Source organism: Habropoda laboriosa, unplaced genomic scaffold, assembly GCF_001263275.1.
Source record: "Habropoda laboriosa isolate 0110345459 unplaced genomic scaffold, ASM126327v1 scaffold295, whole genome shotgun sequence".
Lineage (NCBI taxonomy): Eukaryota > Metazoa > Arthropoda > Insecta > Hymenoptera > Apidae > Habropoda > Habropoda laboriosa.
Window position 1 is genome coordinate 833103 of NW_017100429.1, and position 15436 is coordinate 848538.

A 15436-nucleotide genomic window follows, 5' to 3' on the forward strand; every position below is an offset into this window, starting at 1 on the left:
ACAACCTACGAGTTTCGTTTGTTCTCTTCTGAGGATCTGCAAACGAGGCAATTTTTATATTAGAATCAGCAGAGTTCAAGCGCCACATAATTACTACCGGTGTACAGTGAAAATAGAGCTGCTCGAAGCGCACACTTCGCAGGGAGCACGTACCAGTCACGCAAAACGTGTCTCCTTCTCTTTCCAAAGTGGCTCGCGACACGTATGTTGTGCATGGAAATCGACGACTGTTCGGGTTTCAACCATGAATCGGCATGTTTCTGATTATTTTCGGATCCCCTGGTAAAAAGCTTGTTCAGCATGAAAAACTTATGTGACTCAAAGATGTCTACGAAAGGAAATACCGTGGATGTTATTTAATCGGGAATTACTTAGATAAAGAATTCTTTAATTGGGAAAATTTATAAATTATTTTTACGAACATTGGGAATGAAAATTTGTCAATACCTTAGGAAACAGAGATTAAATTTTATTCAAGCATTATTCCGTGGTATTAACAATGTGTGTAATTTCTACGTTACCAAGCATCGGTAAAAAAACATACCGTCAATAGGTAGGGCGGAGATTAAAGAAACTTAGGTGTAGATACGTATGCGATCTGTTTCTTCTGTTATATTACAATATATTTAATTCTCGGTACATGGATAAAGTTCGCGAGCACAGGCTGCTCTGTGTATCTCGTGCTCGCAAACGGACGCGTTGATAAAAACACTCGCGCACAAAAACTGTCCATCGACGATATTTTGTTTCTTCTTTTCTTTTCTTTTTGTTTTTTTTTCTCTTAATACTTGATTCTAAATGACTCTGGCGGTCGACTCGCGGGGAATGACTGACGGAAGGAGAATGGAAATCGCACGAGCGATGACGTACACGTTGCTGCTCGCCTTCCAATCGAAGGGCTAATCTTCCTCGAGGAGGTCGTCGTCGAGACTCACACCCTGCAACAGGGAGGAGAAGTAGAGAACACCTTTATCAATCTGGAACTCGGATGGATATTCAATTAAATGTTACAAAAAAATTCATAGAAAAAATATTCCACTTTTTAGAATTTTTCTACTTTCTATTTTGTTTTATAATTTTGTTTTTCAATGCTGAATCGGTAACAGTGATTACCATAGGATGGTAACTACCGCGAAAAAATATTTGCAGTTCGAAATAAGCGTGATAAAATGCACGCACAACACAAACAGAGTGAAAGGTTACACCAAGGGAGATTTAGTGCTCGATTGTTATGGCAAATAAGGTTGTCAAGAGAACGAGCCATGACTGAGGCAAAGTCAACAAACTTTACGCGGTCCCTTAACCTTTTCCGCGACCATTATGACTCAAGATTCCTGATAATCGATATGTTCGCTTTTTTCAAGTGTAGATTTATTTCCGGAGATGAAGGGCGTGAAAGCAACGTTTCCTTCTTTGTTTTATTTAACGTGCTGCTCGATAGGTGGAACGTGTTCACGCATATTGCTCGAGATCGATATGTCGCTATGAACGCGGTCGCCATGGACGAGCGTGTGTGCGCCATGCTTGATTTCAGAATGTTTTGGTAACACAATACCCGTCTAGAATTACTCGTGCCCCCTTCTGACCACGATATTCACCTATCGACTCAGCCGTCGTACGATTAAATCGTCGTAGAACGGAGAATAAAGAGATTCGATTCAATCGAACACTTACTTTGTGTGTTCAGAACCACTTATTGTATACCGTCAGCATGCACAAGAGAAAAGGGTGGCGTGAAAAAAGCAAAAAGAGGCCCGAGCATAGCGAGAAATATAAAGGACACGTAATAATAGTGACAGGATCGACTTACAGTAGTATCTATGGTTTCATCGATCTCTAGATCGAGATCTAGATCGTCCTCGTCCACCGTCAACGGCCTCGAGCTGCTTGTGGTCTTCGTCACTTTCTCCGGTAAGCTTACTTTCCCCGTAGACGATGGAATTACCTTACTGATATCTAGATCTTGTAGCCTGTTCGTTAGAACCTCAGTCGTTGGCATTTCTGGTTCACTACTAGTACTGACACTGGCTTTATACGTGAATTGATTCGCCTCCTCGGCCGCCAGCATTTCCTCAAATGGTTTTCGTTCGACATTTGACTACAAAATCGATAGAATTGTTGTCAAAAAATATAATACGTAAATAAGAAAAAGTATCGAAAAACTCGAAATTCCATATGCCCAAATGTTCGAGACTTGATAGATGGAACCATCTCACAACCCGAATTTATTAATGATACCTTACCTGTACATTTGGGAACGCAGACGCGGGGATCTTCTTCTTGCTCTCCTCTCTCAGGAACTGTTCGACCTTCAAAGCTTCCCTGTAACCAGGGAACAGATTTTCATACTGTTCAGGATCAGCCAAACTCTGTCCAGCCTTCTTGCTCACGGCTGACAATTTCTCCTTCCACATTTTCATGATCGACGAAATTTTGCTCGGGGCATAAGTTCTTGCAAAGAACGCTGCCTCTGGGATTCTGTCGGTCTTTATTAGGATGTCTAAGCACTTATCGAGATCCCCAAGTATGAAGTACGATAAAAATGAAATGTTGTTTTTGCCAGTGTCGTCCGCGTCTGTGCCCAATTTTTGAATCATGTTCGCATTTCCGGTGCTGGTGGCAAGCAGCAAGAGTCCACCGAAATCTTGAGCTTGATGTAAACATTCCTGTGCCAAGCATAATTTGCCCTTTTGTGTGGCGAGGGACGCCAGTTGCCGCCATTTTTGCTGGCTGTTCGCCTCCTTGGCGAGAGAATGCGCCGTCACGAGATCCCCCAACGCCAGAGCCAATTCGAACCTGTGCTCTGGATCCGTGGACACCGCTAACGCTTGCTCTTTGAAGCCCTGAACGATAATATTTCAACGTCAAGCGTTAATCCCTGTGTACATGAATTTTCGACGATAAATTTGGTGGAACAATACGCACTTGTTTTTCCAAGAAATGCGCCACTCGTGTTCTGTGCTCCTTAGGGACAGTTGGTAGCACTCTGTCCGCTGTTTCGAAGTCTTTTCGCATAACAGCTGTCTGATATTCTAGTACAGACAGCAACAAGGAGTATGAGACGACAGACAATTCCTTGTCGCACAAGTACAATCTGTTGTCTCTAGGAACGTATCCAAGGAGGTACATCGGTCTGTCCAAGTGTGAGACAGTGACAACCTCTCCACCGACGAAATAGTTCACTCGATTTACGCTGTTGGTGTAGATGAAGCAATCGCCCACCCAGAGGCCTGTCTTCACCACTTCGCTCATTTCAGCCACCATCTGCAGAGTATATTAATAGATATTCTAGAATACATATATATATATTTTTATCGTGAATATTAATCAATGGTGCAAAAATGGACCTCGAAAGCGTCCTCGATATCCTCTGAATTTTCTGGCGCGTTCGCGACAGCATCAGAATGATACTTCAGGATGAAGTATTGGTCTGATGTGGCCAGTGCCACCAGAGAGGCGTTCTCGGCCCAGTAGACGTGTGTGGGTTGTATGTCAATACGACGAACTAGCTTCAGCGTGTCCCAGTCGAAGAAGGATAGGCCAGATCCGGATGACACGCCCAATAAAAATCCGCCAAATATACCTGTACAATAATAAAATACAAGTAAATGCAATACATAGAATCTAAAGAAGAATAAAACCATTGTAATTACCATCAGCACCAAAGTCTGGTTTGAAACTCTTCTTTTCCTTGAAGTTCTTGAATACTTTCACTGTAGTGTTGCTTTCTCTGACAGCATACTGGCTGGAATCAGCTGCCCATACGAACTCTGATGCCTGACCAAAGGCTTTGTTTCTCAAAGCCATGGATGTGTAGATGATGTACTCTCCATCTCCACAAACTACTAGAAATCTTCCATTCGGGTTATGTTGGATGGTCTGTGGATAGATCTCACAGGCACCCATGTCTTTCACTGCTAAGGGAAGCCTCTCTCCATCTTGAGCCTCTTCTCCAAGGGCTTTTAAATTTACTTGCTGTATTTCACTGTGCTTTGCCCATACAATCTTGCCTCCCAGCGAATCCATGGAAACTGCTGGCTCCTCTCTGCCTACTTTCACCATAACACTGCCCTCATCATAGCCAATTGCAACATTATTGGAGCCACGCATACAAGCAATTGTCCATACTCTTTCAAAACCAAAGTTGAGGGAAGATTCCAGTCTGTATGTTCCTGCATGCCATATTCTAGCTGTTCCATCTTCTGAACCAGTCAGAATGATAGGTAATTCTGGATGGAAACAGACAGCTGAGATATTCTGAGTATGTCCTTCTAGTGTCTGTACACAAGTCTTGTTTTGATAGTCCCATATTTTCACATATTTATCATCTGCTCCTGATATTAAGTACGGTTTGTCACCACCATGGTAGTAGTCAACGCAATTCACACCCTTTTCATGGCCCTCCAGTGTGAAATTGGCAGTGGAGGATCCCAACTGCCAAACTTTCACTGTTCTATCCAAAGAGGCACTTGCAAATGTATTGTTGTCCTTTGGATTGAAAACAATTTGCATTACATAGTGAGTGTGCCCTTCGAACACTTGCTGTCCTATCCAAGCCTTCTCCCAGTTCCACAGTTTGATTAACATGTCATCTAAATGTAAAGTATAAGGATTAACTAGGGAACAAAAATGTGATTAGTAAGTAATAAAGGAATCAGTACATACCACTACTTGTTAATATAAAAGGTTGAGATGGATGCACTGCAATGCATCTAACATAGTCACTGTGTGCCTCAAAAGAATGCACACGCTCTAAAGTGTTGTAATTGAACACTCTGATCTGCATATCATCTGAACCAGTGACAACCCAGTTCTTCCTTGGCACAAATTTGGCTGTACGAACTGGCAAATCACATACTTCAAATGTCTTAACCAACATTTGATTTTCATGGTTCCAGATATTAACATTCCCCTGGTACAAGGAGCAAAGCATCCACGGTTCAGTGGGGTGAAGATCCACACTCTTCACCCTGTCTGACCGAGCAGTCAGCTTCCTCTTGATATCTAATCTCAGTGGCTGCAATAGACAAAAGTACAAATTGATGGTTATAAAATGAAACACAAGATATTTTGTGACATCAAGCACATGCAAAATCACGTTTATTAATTTTTAGATGTTTTAATATGTACAATTTTATTATCATCGTATAACTTAAACATCACGATACAGTAAAAAGTAAGATAAATTTCGATTTATATTTAGGCGCAGGTGATGTAGAGAAATTTAGTCAGGAATGATGACAGAAGTGAAACGAGAATATTACGAAGAGCATGGTGAGGAAGTGCATATTTTGACGTGTCAACCACAGTAGCAATGTCAATACAAGCAGGTGTCTACAGGTGTTTACCGGTGACATACTAATAAGATCACATTGTCTTCATTCTTGAAATACGTACCATTTTTCACTGTAAAATCTGGGCTAATAATATCGAAAAATTTCGAGTTTAACGATAATATACACCAACCGATCCAACCTCCTGCCATGAAGTTAGGACGTGGCTCTTGTTCACATCGAACATGGCGTCCTTCTCTCATCACACGTTCGCTGTTCAAACACAAATAAACGACACATTTTCCAAATGATTTTTTATTCACATTATTTAAAAGAAGTCTCTTCGAATTATAATCCGCAATGATTTTAACTTAAAAATTTAAATATGTTTGTAAGTGTACAGCAAGTCAATAAAATTACACGGTCGGCAACACTACAACATTCTCGAATGATATTTCAGAAATCGTAATTACCAATTTTTTACTGTTTTTTTTCTAGGTGGCGCCTTTTACATTAAAAATTACCAAAATATATTCTATTGATTTTTCATTGCCAAAACTGCCTCCCTACGATCTTTTCTCATGCACGAATGATTATATTCCATTATATTCGAACGCATGTGGGACATATCTATATGATAAGATAATTAGAATTACGTTCCATCCTGATTAGAGGAAAAGATGTTGACAATAAAAAGCACGTGCTGCAACGAGAAAATAATCTATATTACCGTATACACGTAAATGTGCAGCGATTATGTTCCATATAAAACGCGATACACGGAATAATTTCGAATTGATCATTTCTGTAATTCATCATGAAGCGCACGCTCATCTTTTTTCTGGGTAAAAATTTCTTTTGTCATAGAATTATTGCAAGTCTTTTGAATTTATGGTTCAGGAAGGGGGCATTAACAGAAGTATCGATTTTCAGGGGTGTTGTTGATTTCTAAGAGGGGGCAGGCCTTCTCTTGGGCTGACAAGGCGATTTTTTACCAAGACTGTGAAATTTTCAACCATGTGGAACTTTATAGTGGGCCAATTTGCGGGAGCAATGGCGTTACGTACTCCAATAGCCTGTATTTGGATTGTGTTAATTATCAGTCGATCAAAAACGGTAAGTATACGCCAGTAACAGATATTTTTGAATATCGAAAATTCTTTGATATTTTACTAAAAAAAAAAAAAAAATACTTCTATTTTTAGAAGTTAAAAAATATTCTATTCTTTAAAAGATACTACTATTCTAAAAATACTTCATTCACGAAAATAAATTTTAATCGTTTAAAATCAATTTCTGACGAATCGATCAATCATATCTTAGTGGCCACGGTGCATTCTGGACCCTGTTTATCGATAGACGATTACTGCAAGCCGAATCTGCTTTATCAACCGATCTGTGGATCGGATGGGGAGACATACACGAACGTGGAATCGCTGTTATGCTTTAATTTAAAGCGTTCGCGTAGTAAGTACCCACGAATTCAGCGTACTTATGGCAAACGTGCTCGTTAATACGGATTAAAGTTGGCGAAAGTTCTATGCCATGGAGAATTTCGATTGGCCAGTGAGCCCAAGCATTTTGGAATGGGGAGGGAAGAGGGAGAGGGCTAGCCGAAATTCCAACTTACAAACTCCCTTACCAGAGTCTGGTATTGTTACGTTTCGCCCTGCCTGACCACGACAATGGAAACTAAAAATCCCTTATCCTCGAGTTTGGGGAATTTCATACATGTTACTGGCGGTCCAGGGACTTTGCTGTCTCTGTGAATTTCCTGGGGCTGGGTTAAGCTCAAATTTGACCCAATTTGAATTAGGTTAGGCCAGTTAAATTGTTTTAACTCTAATCAGGTTAAGTTCGGTCAAGTTAAGTTCGATCAGGTTAAGTTTCAATTTAGATTGGATCAGGACTAAGTTAGATTAGATTAGTTAGGGTTGCATTGAATTAAAACTAAGTTTGACCAATTGGTAAAAGATTAAGTTGGTCTAAGTGGGGTTTATATGAAAAGGGCGATGAATAAAAAATTCAAAGATTATGGTGACCCATATGCGTCCAAATTAGGGTCTTAGTTAGTTACCATCACTCCTGACCGATTAATAAAAGAAACAATTCTAAGAAATAGTATCACTTGAATAGGTTGAGTCTCATTTATGGACTGTAAAAATTCTAAAAAATTTCAAATCCTTTTTTCAGATGTGACAGTGGTGTCACAGGGTACATGTGACAATTTCGACTATTGTTATCGTGACGGGACCACTCACTATGGCACCAATCCTGTCTGCGCCAATAATGGCTTCACCTACCAGAACGCAGCTCAGGTGAAGTGTCTGCAGCGACGCAATCACGGTAAGCGGTTGCAGGGAAAATTATGTAAAGCCTAATTGCACTCTTACCGAACACGAACCTAGCCTAATCTAACCTGTTGCATAACCTGTACACAACAACAGCTTTCGAGGAAAGGAAGAAAGGACGAAAGTTTTTTAACTGGAATTTTATTTCTTCTATACTAGACCTGAGGATTGTTCACGATGGCGGCTGCACAGTCAGGGATGTACACGCCATTTATGGCACCACGGAGATAGTCTGCAAGATTGCCAAAGAGAGGTACGAGTGGAACCCTGTCTGTGCTTCAGATGGCGTTACTTACTCCAACCCTTTTGAATTTTTGTGCTACGAGGCTGGTGGGTATTTTTTTAATTAACATAGGAATTAAGTTAGGAAATTTTTTTTCATTAAGATTTATTTTTTTTTTTTTTTTTAATCAGATTTGAAGCAGTTGGTGTCCGATGACGAGTGTGGGACAAGCACACATAACTCATGTGCTTTGCTGACGACCTCAGGCACCGCCAATACGACCTTCACCTTGAAGGACGAAGTTTGCGGAAGCGATGGCGTCACCTATCAAAGTATTCATCACTTGCAATGTTACAGCAGTCAAAATAAATGTCAGTGTATTTTGGCAGAGGCCTTATCAAGATATTATAGATTGGGCTCCTTGAAACCCACACTTTAAATGTTTTCATTATTCTTAGATCAAGTCTGTTCCTAACCTCAATTATTTACATTGTTGTAGAAATTCTTGTTCTAATTATTTGAAAGAAATATTCTAAGGTTAAACTTGACCCTAACTTGAATCACATTGCATTTCTCCACAAAATTCCTGTTTCAATTGTCTGAAAAAAAAATTCCACAGAGGTGCATAATCTGAAAAATCATCTCCATTAAATTTTCCTTCTCCAGATCTGTTTCAGAGGCATTCTGGGCCGTGTTCAGGGCCGGACGATAGTCCCTGTGGGTCCATCCCCGAGGAGGACCTTCGACTTCCGGTGTGTGGCAGCGACAACACGTCGTACGTGAGCCCGGAAGCCCTCTGGTGTGCGAAGTTATGGTTCCCTCAGAAAGGTCAGTGGCTAGTCTAACCTAACCTCACTTCGAAACGTGAATCTTCGCTTCTTCGTATTTCAAATCAAAATTAGACGTTGACCTAACCTCATAATTATTCATCAAGACGAATATCCGGGTTTTTCACAGCGCTGACGTTCGTCCATGATGGGCCCTGCTAGTTCTCATGCCATTAATCTGTGTTTCTGATCGGCTGCTTGCGTCATCGTGGATCTTCCTTGAGAAAATCACGCCTGAAACCTCTCATGGACTCGTCCATCGAATATTCTCCTGTCTTCTCGGTCATCTGAATCATCTGCACAGAAGAAACATTGAATTCAAATATTTATAACGTGTCAAAATGGCGGTGGTTACTAAAATGGCACCCCTAGGGACAAAATGGCCGCCCATGTCGCCCACATATGGTGTATAAAAGATTCTTTTTAGGGTTTGATAGACAGTCAGAGAGATGTAGAAGGAGAATACATCTAATATTTTATTCCTCAATGATGTCATTCAAGTATATCGCCATTTTTATTTGTCTTTTCCCGTGCCTTTTACGACGAACTCGCTTCTAGAGGCCTTAAATGCGTCTCTTTTTTTTTTTTCGTTTTCGTTGCTTGTGAGTGTGACCGTGAGGACTTCACTGGAAGGATTCTCCTGATGTAATCTTCAGGTTTTTCAAATATTCTCGTTGTTTGCGTGACACGTGGCCACACGGTCCTTCTGGGAATTCTTATTACGCAACCGTATCTTTTGAATGTCGTATTTTTTTGCAATTTAAATGCGAAGGAACGTTTGTAAGATGGACATTTGTATTATTGCCGAAACTTTGAATAAAATTGAAATAGAAACATGATCGAATTTTTCATTCACATAACAATCATTTATTACCAAAATATAATTAACAAAATAACGAAAAATTCTTTAAAAAAAGCAATAAATACATAAAATCTTTATGAAGATAAATATGCATCAAGAATTACACTTTTGTTCTGTATCTCTATGGGGAATTTCCCTCTTCAGTATTTTATGCTCCACCAGTGTTAAAACAATTAACATGCCAGGCAATTAGCGTGATCATCGTGCTTTATCAGGCTATTCGAACGCTGTTTTTCGTTTTTTCGTTCTTGACCCGTATTTCCATGAAATATTTCCCACTCAAGAATCTTCTGTTTCTTCAATATGGCGGCTGCTATCGCCGTTCCAGCTTCTTGGTCTCCAATCGTTGATCGTTTCAGAACGAACGCTGGATCAAATTTTTTTTCAGCGTTAAATCATGGTTCTAGTAAGTGTAATTATATACTCTATCAGGCTGTAATTATTGTTATTGTAGTTTCTTCTTTTGTTTTTTATAAGGAAAGTGAGGCTAGGATTATTTTCTCGCGATTGGAAGAAAAGGTGACCCGCTTTTTGAACTTCTGGGACGCTGGTATTGCTTTTTCTGCGGTCGAATTATTATTTTTCCATTCGTGGAATAAGCATTTTCTCTTCTTCGTTGTTAAATCAACTTTTTTTTTGCTCGTCATTTTGCGTCGATGTTCCCCGACGAAGAAGCGTTGGTACTTCGTATCGAGTGTGAACATCAAGAGTAATTAATTTTACGAGCGAGTGGATTGAATTGTTCAGACGATTAAGTTGGCAAGAATGTTTCTTTGTCGGCGTGTGGTGATTCATTAGCTGCGTAATTTATAATTACACACAGCGATCGACTTCGAGAGTCGTTACATGAACTATGCATACATCGTTTAGTGGCTCATCGATTAAAACAGTTCCGGCATATTTGAACAAATTTAAACGTATCCTGACACGTGCCAAAAGTGTTTAATTTTTTACTCGAGGAGAAATATAGGTTAGGTTAAGTTAATATCGCGCTAAAATTTCTCAATTGTTTTATCTAAACGCACGAAAATTTCCTAATTTCTCTGTTCCAAAAGGAAAAAAGAAAAAACTATAGGTCGGATTATCTCAACGCACACAAATTTTCCAATGTCTCAAATCCAAAAGAAAAATATAGGTTAGGTTATCTCAACGCACATAAATTTCCCAATTTCTCTGCTCGAAAAGAGAAAAAGAAAGGAATTCTGGTATAATATTCGAAGCTTCCGAAATCCTGTTCGGGAAAACATCCTTTCACCAAGCACAGAGTCGGACGACAGAAAGATCGAAGAAAGAGACGAACGCGTTTGTCACAGAATCGGAGGAGGTCAGGGCGACTATTTGTCCTGGCAGGGAAACATCTGGGCTAGGCTGACCTACTGCTCCTTTCCCGGAACGAGAGCTCCGCGATTACGCCGCGGATACATTATTTATCCGGCTCTCCTTTTATTCTCCTTTTAGTCGCCGCTCTTTTTCACCCGTTATCCTTCCCTCGGCTATCACTGCACTTTTATTTCACCGTATTCATCGATCACGCTGATTTTTTTCCTCTCCGCTGGAAAATCGACGATCACCTGATCCAAGAGTGTCACGTGCCAATACGGTGATTCGTGAAACACGGCGAAACAATTGTTTCCGCAAAATGTGAAAAATATGGGAAATTTTTCTTTATCTAATCACAAAGTTACGAAATCTAACCTGAGAAACGTGAAAATGAAAAATTAACATCTCCAACACCTAACCTAATTTATACACAGCATTGAGAATTTTCAAATGTTCCGCGAACTCAGATTTTAGATTAGCTTTCTAATCTCTCCACAACTCTCGATTATTAATTTGGAACGAAGTGTAAATTAATTATCGCGAAAATCGAAATCTGCTACATGCAGTATCTGATTTAATCCGCGGCTGCGAATAATTGTAAATTTCCAATATCTAATTATCATCGATCGAATTGTACGTTATCGAGTGAAGATCGCGATGAGTGAAATCGAATCTGCTCGAATTGACGAGTAGACAAGTGTGCCGTACAACAGTAATTATCGGTATCGAAGACAAGAAGATGGCCGCGTCATCCATTGGACAAATAAAGTAAGGAAGATGGGAGACTCGATTAGGAGGAATCACGCGAGAACGATATTGAACGGAATTTCTGGTTATAAGTGTGCCATACAACAGTAATTATCGGTATCGAAGACAAGAAGATGGCCGCGTCATCCATTGGACAAATAAAGTATGGAAGATGGGAGACTCGATTAGGAGGAATCACGCGAGAACGATATTGAACGGAATTTCTGGTTAATTCCCAGGTTGGATGAGGCAATTGGGAGGTGAGTCGTTAACCAACCGCATTTTGCATAACGCTGGTCGAGCCGGGTCGACGACTCGAAGAAGGAAGAGACTCGAAACCCTTCCCTTCCGTTCCCGCGGAATTTCAACGGCGAATAGCTCGGTGGAAACGACGCGTGAAACCGGTACCCTCTTACCTGCACCTCAATGGAGTCTTATTGGTACCCGTTCATGATAATTCGTGTCTTTTCTTCTTGTGGATATTGAAATACTCGACAAATTGGAGAAATTGATCTGGTGTATCGGAAAAACAGGAAAGATATGACAAATTATCTCGAGGCTTCTTAACAATTAATTTCGATGTTTGGAAAAATTGGAAATAATTATTTTCATTGTTTCTTAAAAATTCATTTCGAATGTTAGAGAATTGGAAGAAATACATCTGGAATATGGAAAAACAGGAAAAATGGGAGAAATTACTTCGAGGCTTCTTAACAATTGATTTCGATGTTTGGAAAAATTGGAAATAATTATTTTCATTGTTTCTTAGAAATTCATTTCGAATGTTAGAGAATTGGAAGAAATACATCTGGAATATGGAAAAACAGGAAAAATGGGAGAAATTATCTCGAGGCTTCTTAACAATTGATTTCGATGTTTGGAAAAATTGGAAATAATTATTTTCATTGTTTCTTAAAAATTCATTTCGAATGTTAGAGAATTGGAGAAATAAATTAATTAGGTGATCCTATAAGTAACGTCGTTTTGATAGCTCACTTTCGTTACAAAAATAAGAGTATAATAATTAGCGATGGGTGTTTGAATTTCAATTTGGAATACGATTCGAAGTGTTTCAGTGTCCATCACTAGTTGTGATGTAAAGGGTTTAGGTTCGAGCGTACAATTGGCTTCCTGGATCGAGAAAACTGTACCTAGCACGGGAACGGATACTAGAAATCTCTGGTAGCCGGAAGTGGAGCACCGATACCAGTGAAAAGGGAAAGGAACTTGAACGATAAAACTTCATTCTCACAGAACAGTGGGCAATCTTTTTTTCTCCTGTATCCAATGAAATTTCCTATGTCATACATAATACATTCGTTATTTAGCGAGTAAATCATGTAAGAATTTCAAAGGGTGAACAAGATGGAAGAAAAATTCCTTTACAAAACCCATTTTTTTTCTCTTTCTCTCAAGATCACCTATATTTTTTTTTTTTTTACCTGAATGTATATACCTTTTTCTACTGTACGTTGTAGCAGACATTGATGTGCATTTAAACGTGCATCGTAATACGACCTTAAAATGACTTTAGACTTCAAAATTTTAACGTGGAACTTTCTACCATTTTTTGCCATTTCTTCCATAAAAAAAAAAAGATTTTCCTCCCACTTGTTCGCCCTTTGAAACCATTTAAATTACGCATAAAATTTGTCTCGTATCGCAAGAGCTGCAGAAGTTAATTAGGTGGCCTGTTTCACGCGATCCAGCCTGTATTCTAATTTTTCAAAAATTCGAAATTAATCCCTTCGAAAGTAGCTCCTTCGATTCTTATAAAATTCTATTAGGTAATCTCACGAGAAATATGTCGCTTTTTATCTTGGACCGATGAAGTGGTGTATTAAGCTTATAAAATGTGTACAAAGAGCAAGGTTCCTTCTGTCAGAATCAACACGATATTCGTGACATGGAACGGTAACAGTTCGAACAATCGAACGACAACCTCGATCAGATTAGATTCGTCTGGGGACAACAACAATAAGAATCAACGATGGAAATGGAAGAAAAACAGAATACTTGGAAACTGTATATAAATTACACCGTTGTACAGGTTATCTGACACGTTGTAGAGCACCGTGGGCGAATACAGTCGGTGAAAAAAGTCTCGGTACACCTCGTTAGAATTGTGATTTTGTAACAGATACTTTTTGACTAAGATTGTCAACTACTGCGTACGTTGTTTTATTTGCAAACGTATCGTTTACTATTAGCACAAAAAAAAAAAAAGATTTACATTCGTTTGTTAATAATTGCACTAAGGAAAGAGAGTAATGCAACCAGAAATCAGGTGAAAAAAGTTTGCCCAAAGAGAAACGCAAGTAGAGAGAAACGTTAAATAAAAAAATATTTATTTGCTGAATTTTTAACAAATGAGTGTAAATTATTTTTCTTTGTGCTTAATATTGCAGTACAACGTAATGTTTGTAAATAAAAAATAACGTATATATTAGTAAAAAGAATAACGTAAATATACAATTCTTCATGCGCGATAAATTCTAATGAGGTGTACGGCGACTTTTTCGACTGACTGTCGAACCGTTTGCAAACAACGATACGACACGAGGTTGACAGGTTCTCTTTGTGTTTGACGATGATTAAACTAATCATCGGGGCAAATACACGATAATGGAATTAATGAAAAAGGTGAAAGCGTAGTTAGAGCTGGTTGCACGCGATCAATTCGAGCAATTTGCGAGGATTCCCCGAGATCATTTTCCATCTGTCCGTCGATATCCCGACACGTATGTCGATATTTCGTGTAACTCCACGGCTGTTTGGCAATCGAAATATGGAAATGCTTGACGGTATGCTGAAAATTGGCAAATTTGCAATTTCTCGACGTTACGCGATATTCTCGGCATCTGCGAGCTAATTGTCGGGGAACTGGATTTTCTGAGGAATTTTCGATTCTCTTTGGCGGTGTTTTGAAACCGAACGTGTATACAGTTACTTTCAATTGTCCAAACTGGTCCATTTCCCGCAGCTCGCGGAAGCCAAAATTTCGTTAAACACCTCTCGCGGGTTATCGAAGTTGGATTTTCGGAGAAATTTTTCACCTTTCGAAGATCCAGTGTAGACTTCTTGGGTTGAAAATAATAAAGAAATATACCGAACTAGCTTTTCTTATTTTCAATTCCCCAAAATTGGAATTCTCGGTTTAGCCCTTGTGGCTTATAGAAGCAAGAATTTCGCGGAGTATCCGTTTAATTGTGCAATTGGTAAAAATTCGAATGACGTTTAATTATCGAAAAATTGGTTACATCTACGTTGAATTTTTCACACGACTCGATGTAATATTATAGTTCGCGCTGACAGAGGATATCGAAAGTAAGCATAACGTGTTCCTACAATTCCAATACACCGCAGTTAAGATCTTTGAACCGGTGCCACGTTTTTACCTCGTAAAAGTCCCAACTCGTGCACGTACCACTACGTGACATAACATTCCATCCTCTTTGAAAGTGTTCCGCAACGAAGCCCGAGCTTTTACCCAACTCTGAACTCTGTCACTGTACATTTCCGAATTCTGACTCTGCCCAACTGAGATTTATATCTCGCTCTCGAATTCGTGAGGGCAATATCGATGCAACTTCCGAAAATTTCTCTCTCTCTCTCGAAAAAAAGAAGAAATTCTTAATCTTGTCTTTTAGAACAAATTTTTGGGCACGTTGCAGTGGCTATTGTAATTTTCTACCGAGAACATATTGGAAAATTTTAGAAAAGAGGCGTTTAATACGAAACACTGAAATTCATAAGACCGATGAAAAATAAAAAACAAAAGGTTACATTTTCTTAAGAAAAAGGAGTTTTATTCAAACAAAAAAAAAAAACAA

General features: G+C 39.2%; 2 protein-coding genes across 2 annotated transcripts in view; one reads left to right on the forward strand and one right to left on the reverse strand.

Moving 5' to 3' along the window:
• Nucleotides 1–491: 491 nt before the first annotated feature.
• LOC108575662 (coatomer subunit beta') lies at nt 492–5704 on the reverse strand. The gene is made up of 8 exons (XM_017938515.1): nt 5398–5704; nt 4666–5017; nt 3654–4592; nt 3348–3583; nt 2926–3264; nt 2244–2843; nt 1811–2098; nt 492–938 (listed from the first exon to the last, which is right to left on the reverse strand). Exons 1-8 carry the CDS (start codon nt 5398–5400, stop codon nt 900–902), a joined length of 2796 nt encoding a protein of 931 aa, XP_017794004.1. The 5' UTR covers nt 5401–5704; the 3' UTR covers nt 492–899.
• Nucleotides 5705–6074: 370 nt separating this feature from the next.
• LOC108575644 (serine protease inhibitor dipetalogastin-like) overlaps nt 6075–15436 on the forward strand; it is a 10380-nt gene continuing 1018 nt past the window's right edge. Inside the window, exons 1-7 of the mRNA XM_017938485.1 lie at nt 6075–6118; nt 6207–6389; nt 6597–6740; nt 7467–7619; nt 7784–7954; nt 8039–8218; nt 8514–8675. Of these exons, the coding sequence (XP_017793974.1) occupies nt 6091–6118; nt 6207–6389; nt 6597–6740; nt 7467–7619; nt 7784–7954; nt 8039–8218; nt 8514–8675 (1021 nt within the window). The 5' untranslated portion in view covers nt 6075–6090. The remainder of the gene's footprint in view (nt 6119–6206; nt 6390–6596; nt 6741–7466; nt 7620–7783; nt 7955–8038; nt 8219–8513; nt 8676–15436) is intronic.

What these genes read in the sequence shown, in the direction of transcription:
- LOC108575662 (XM_017938515.1), bottom strand. An exon ending in ACCAGACTTTGGTGCTGATG is followed by an intron (nt 3,584 to 3,653) that starts GTAATTACAATG and finishes ATTATTGTACAG; the next exon opens with GTATATTTGGCGGATTTTTA. An exon ending in CGCATTTCTTGGAAAAACAA is followed by an intron (nt 2,844 to 2,925) that starts GTGCGTATTGTT and finishes ATTATCGTTCAG; the next exon opens with GGCTTCAAAGAGCAAGCGTT.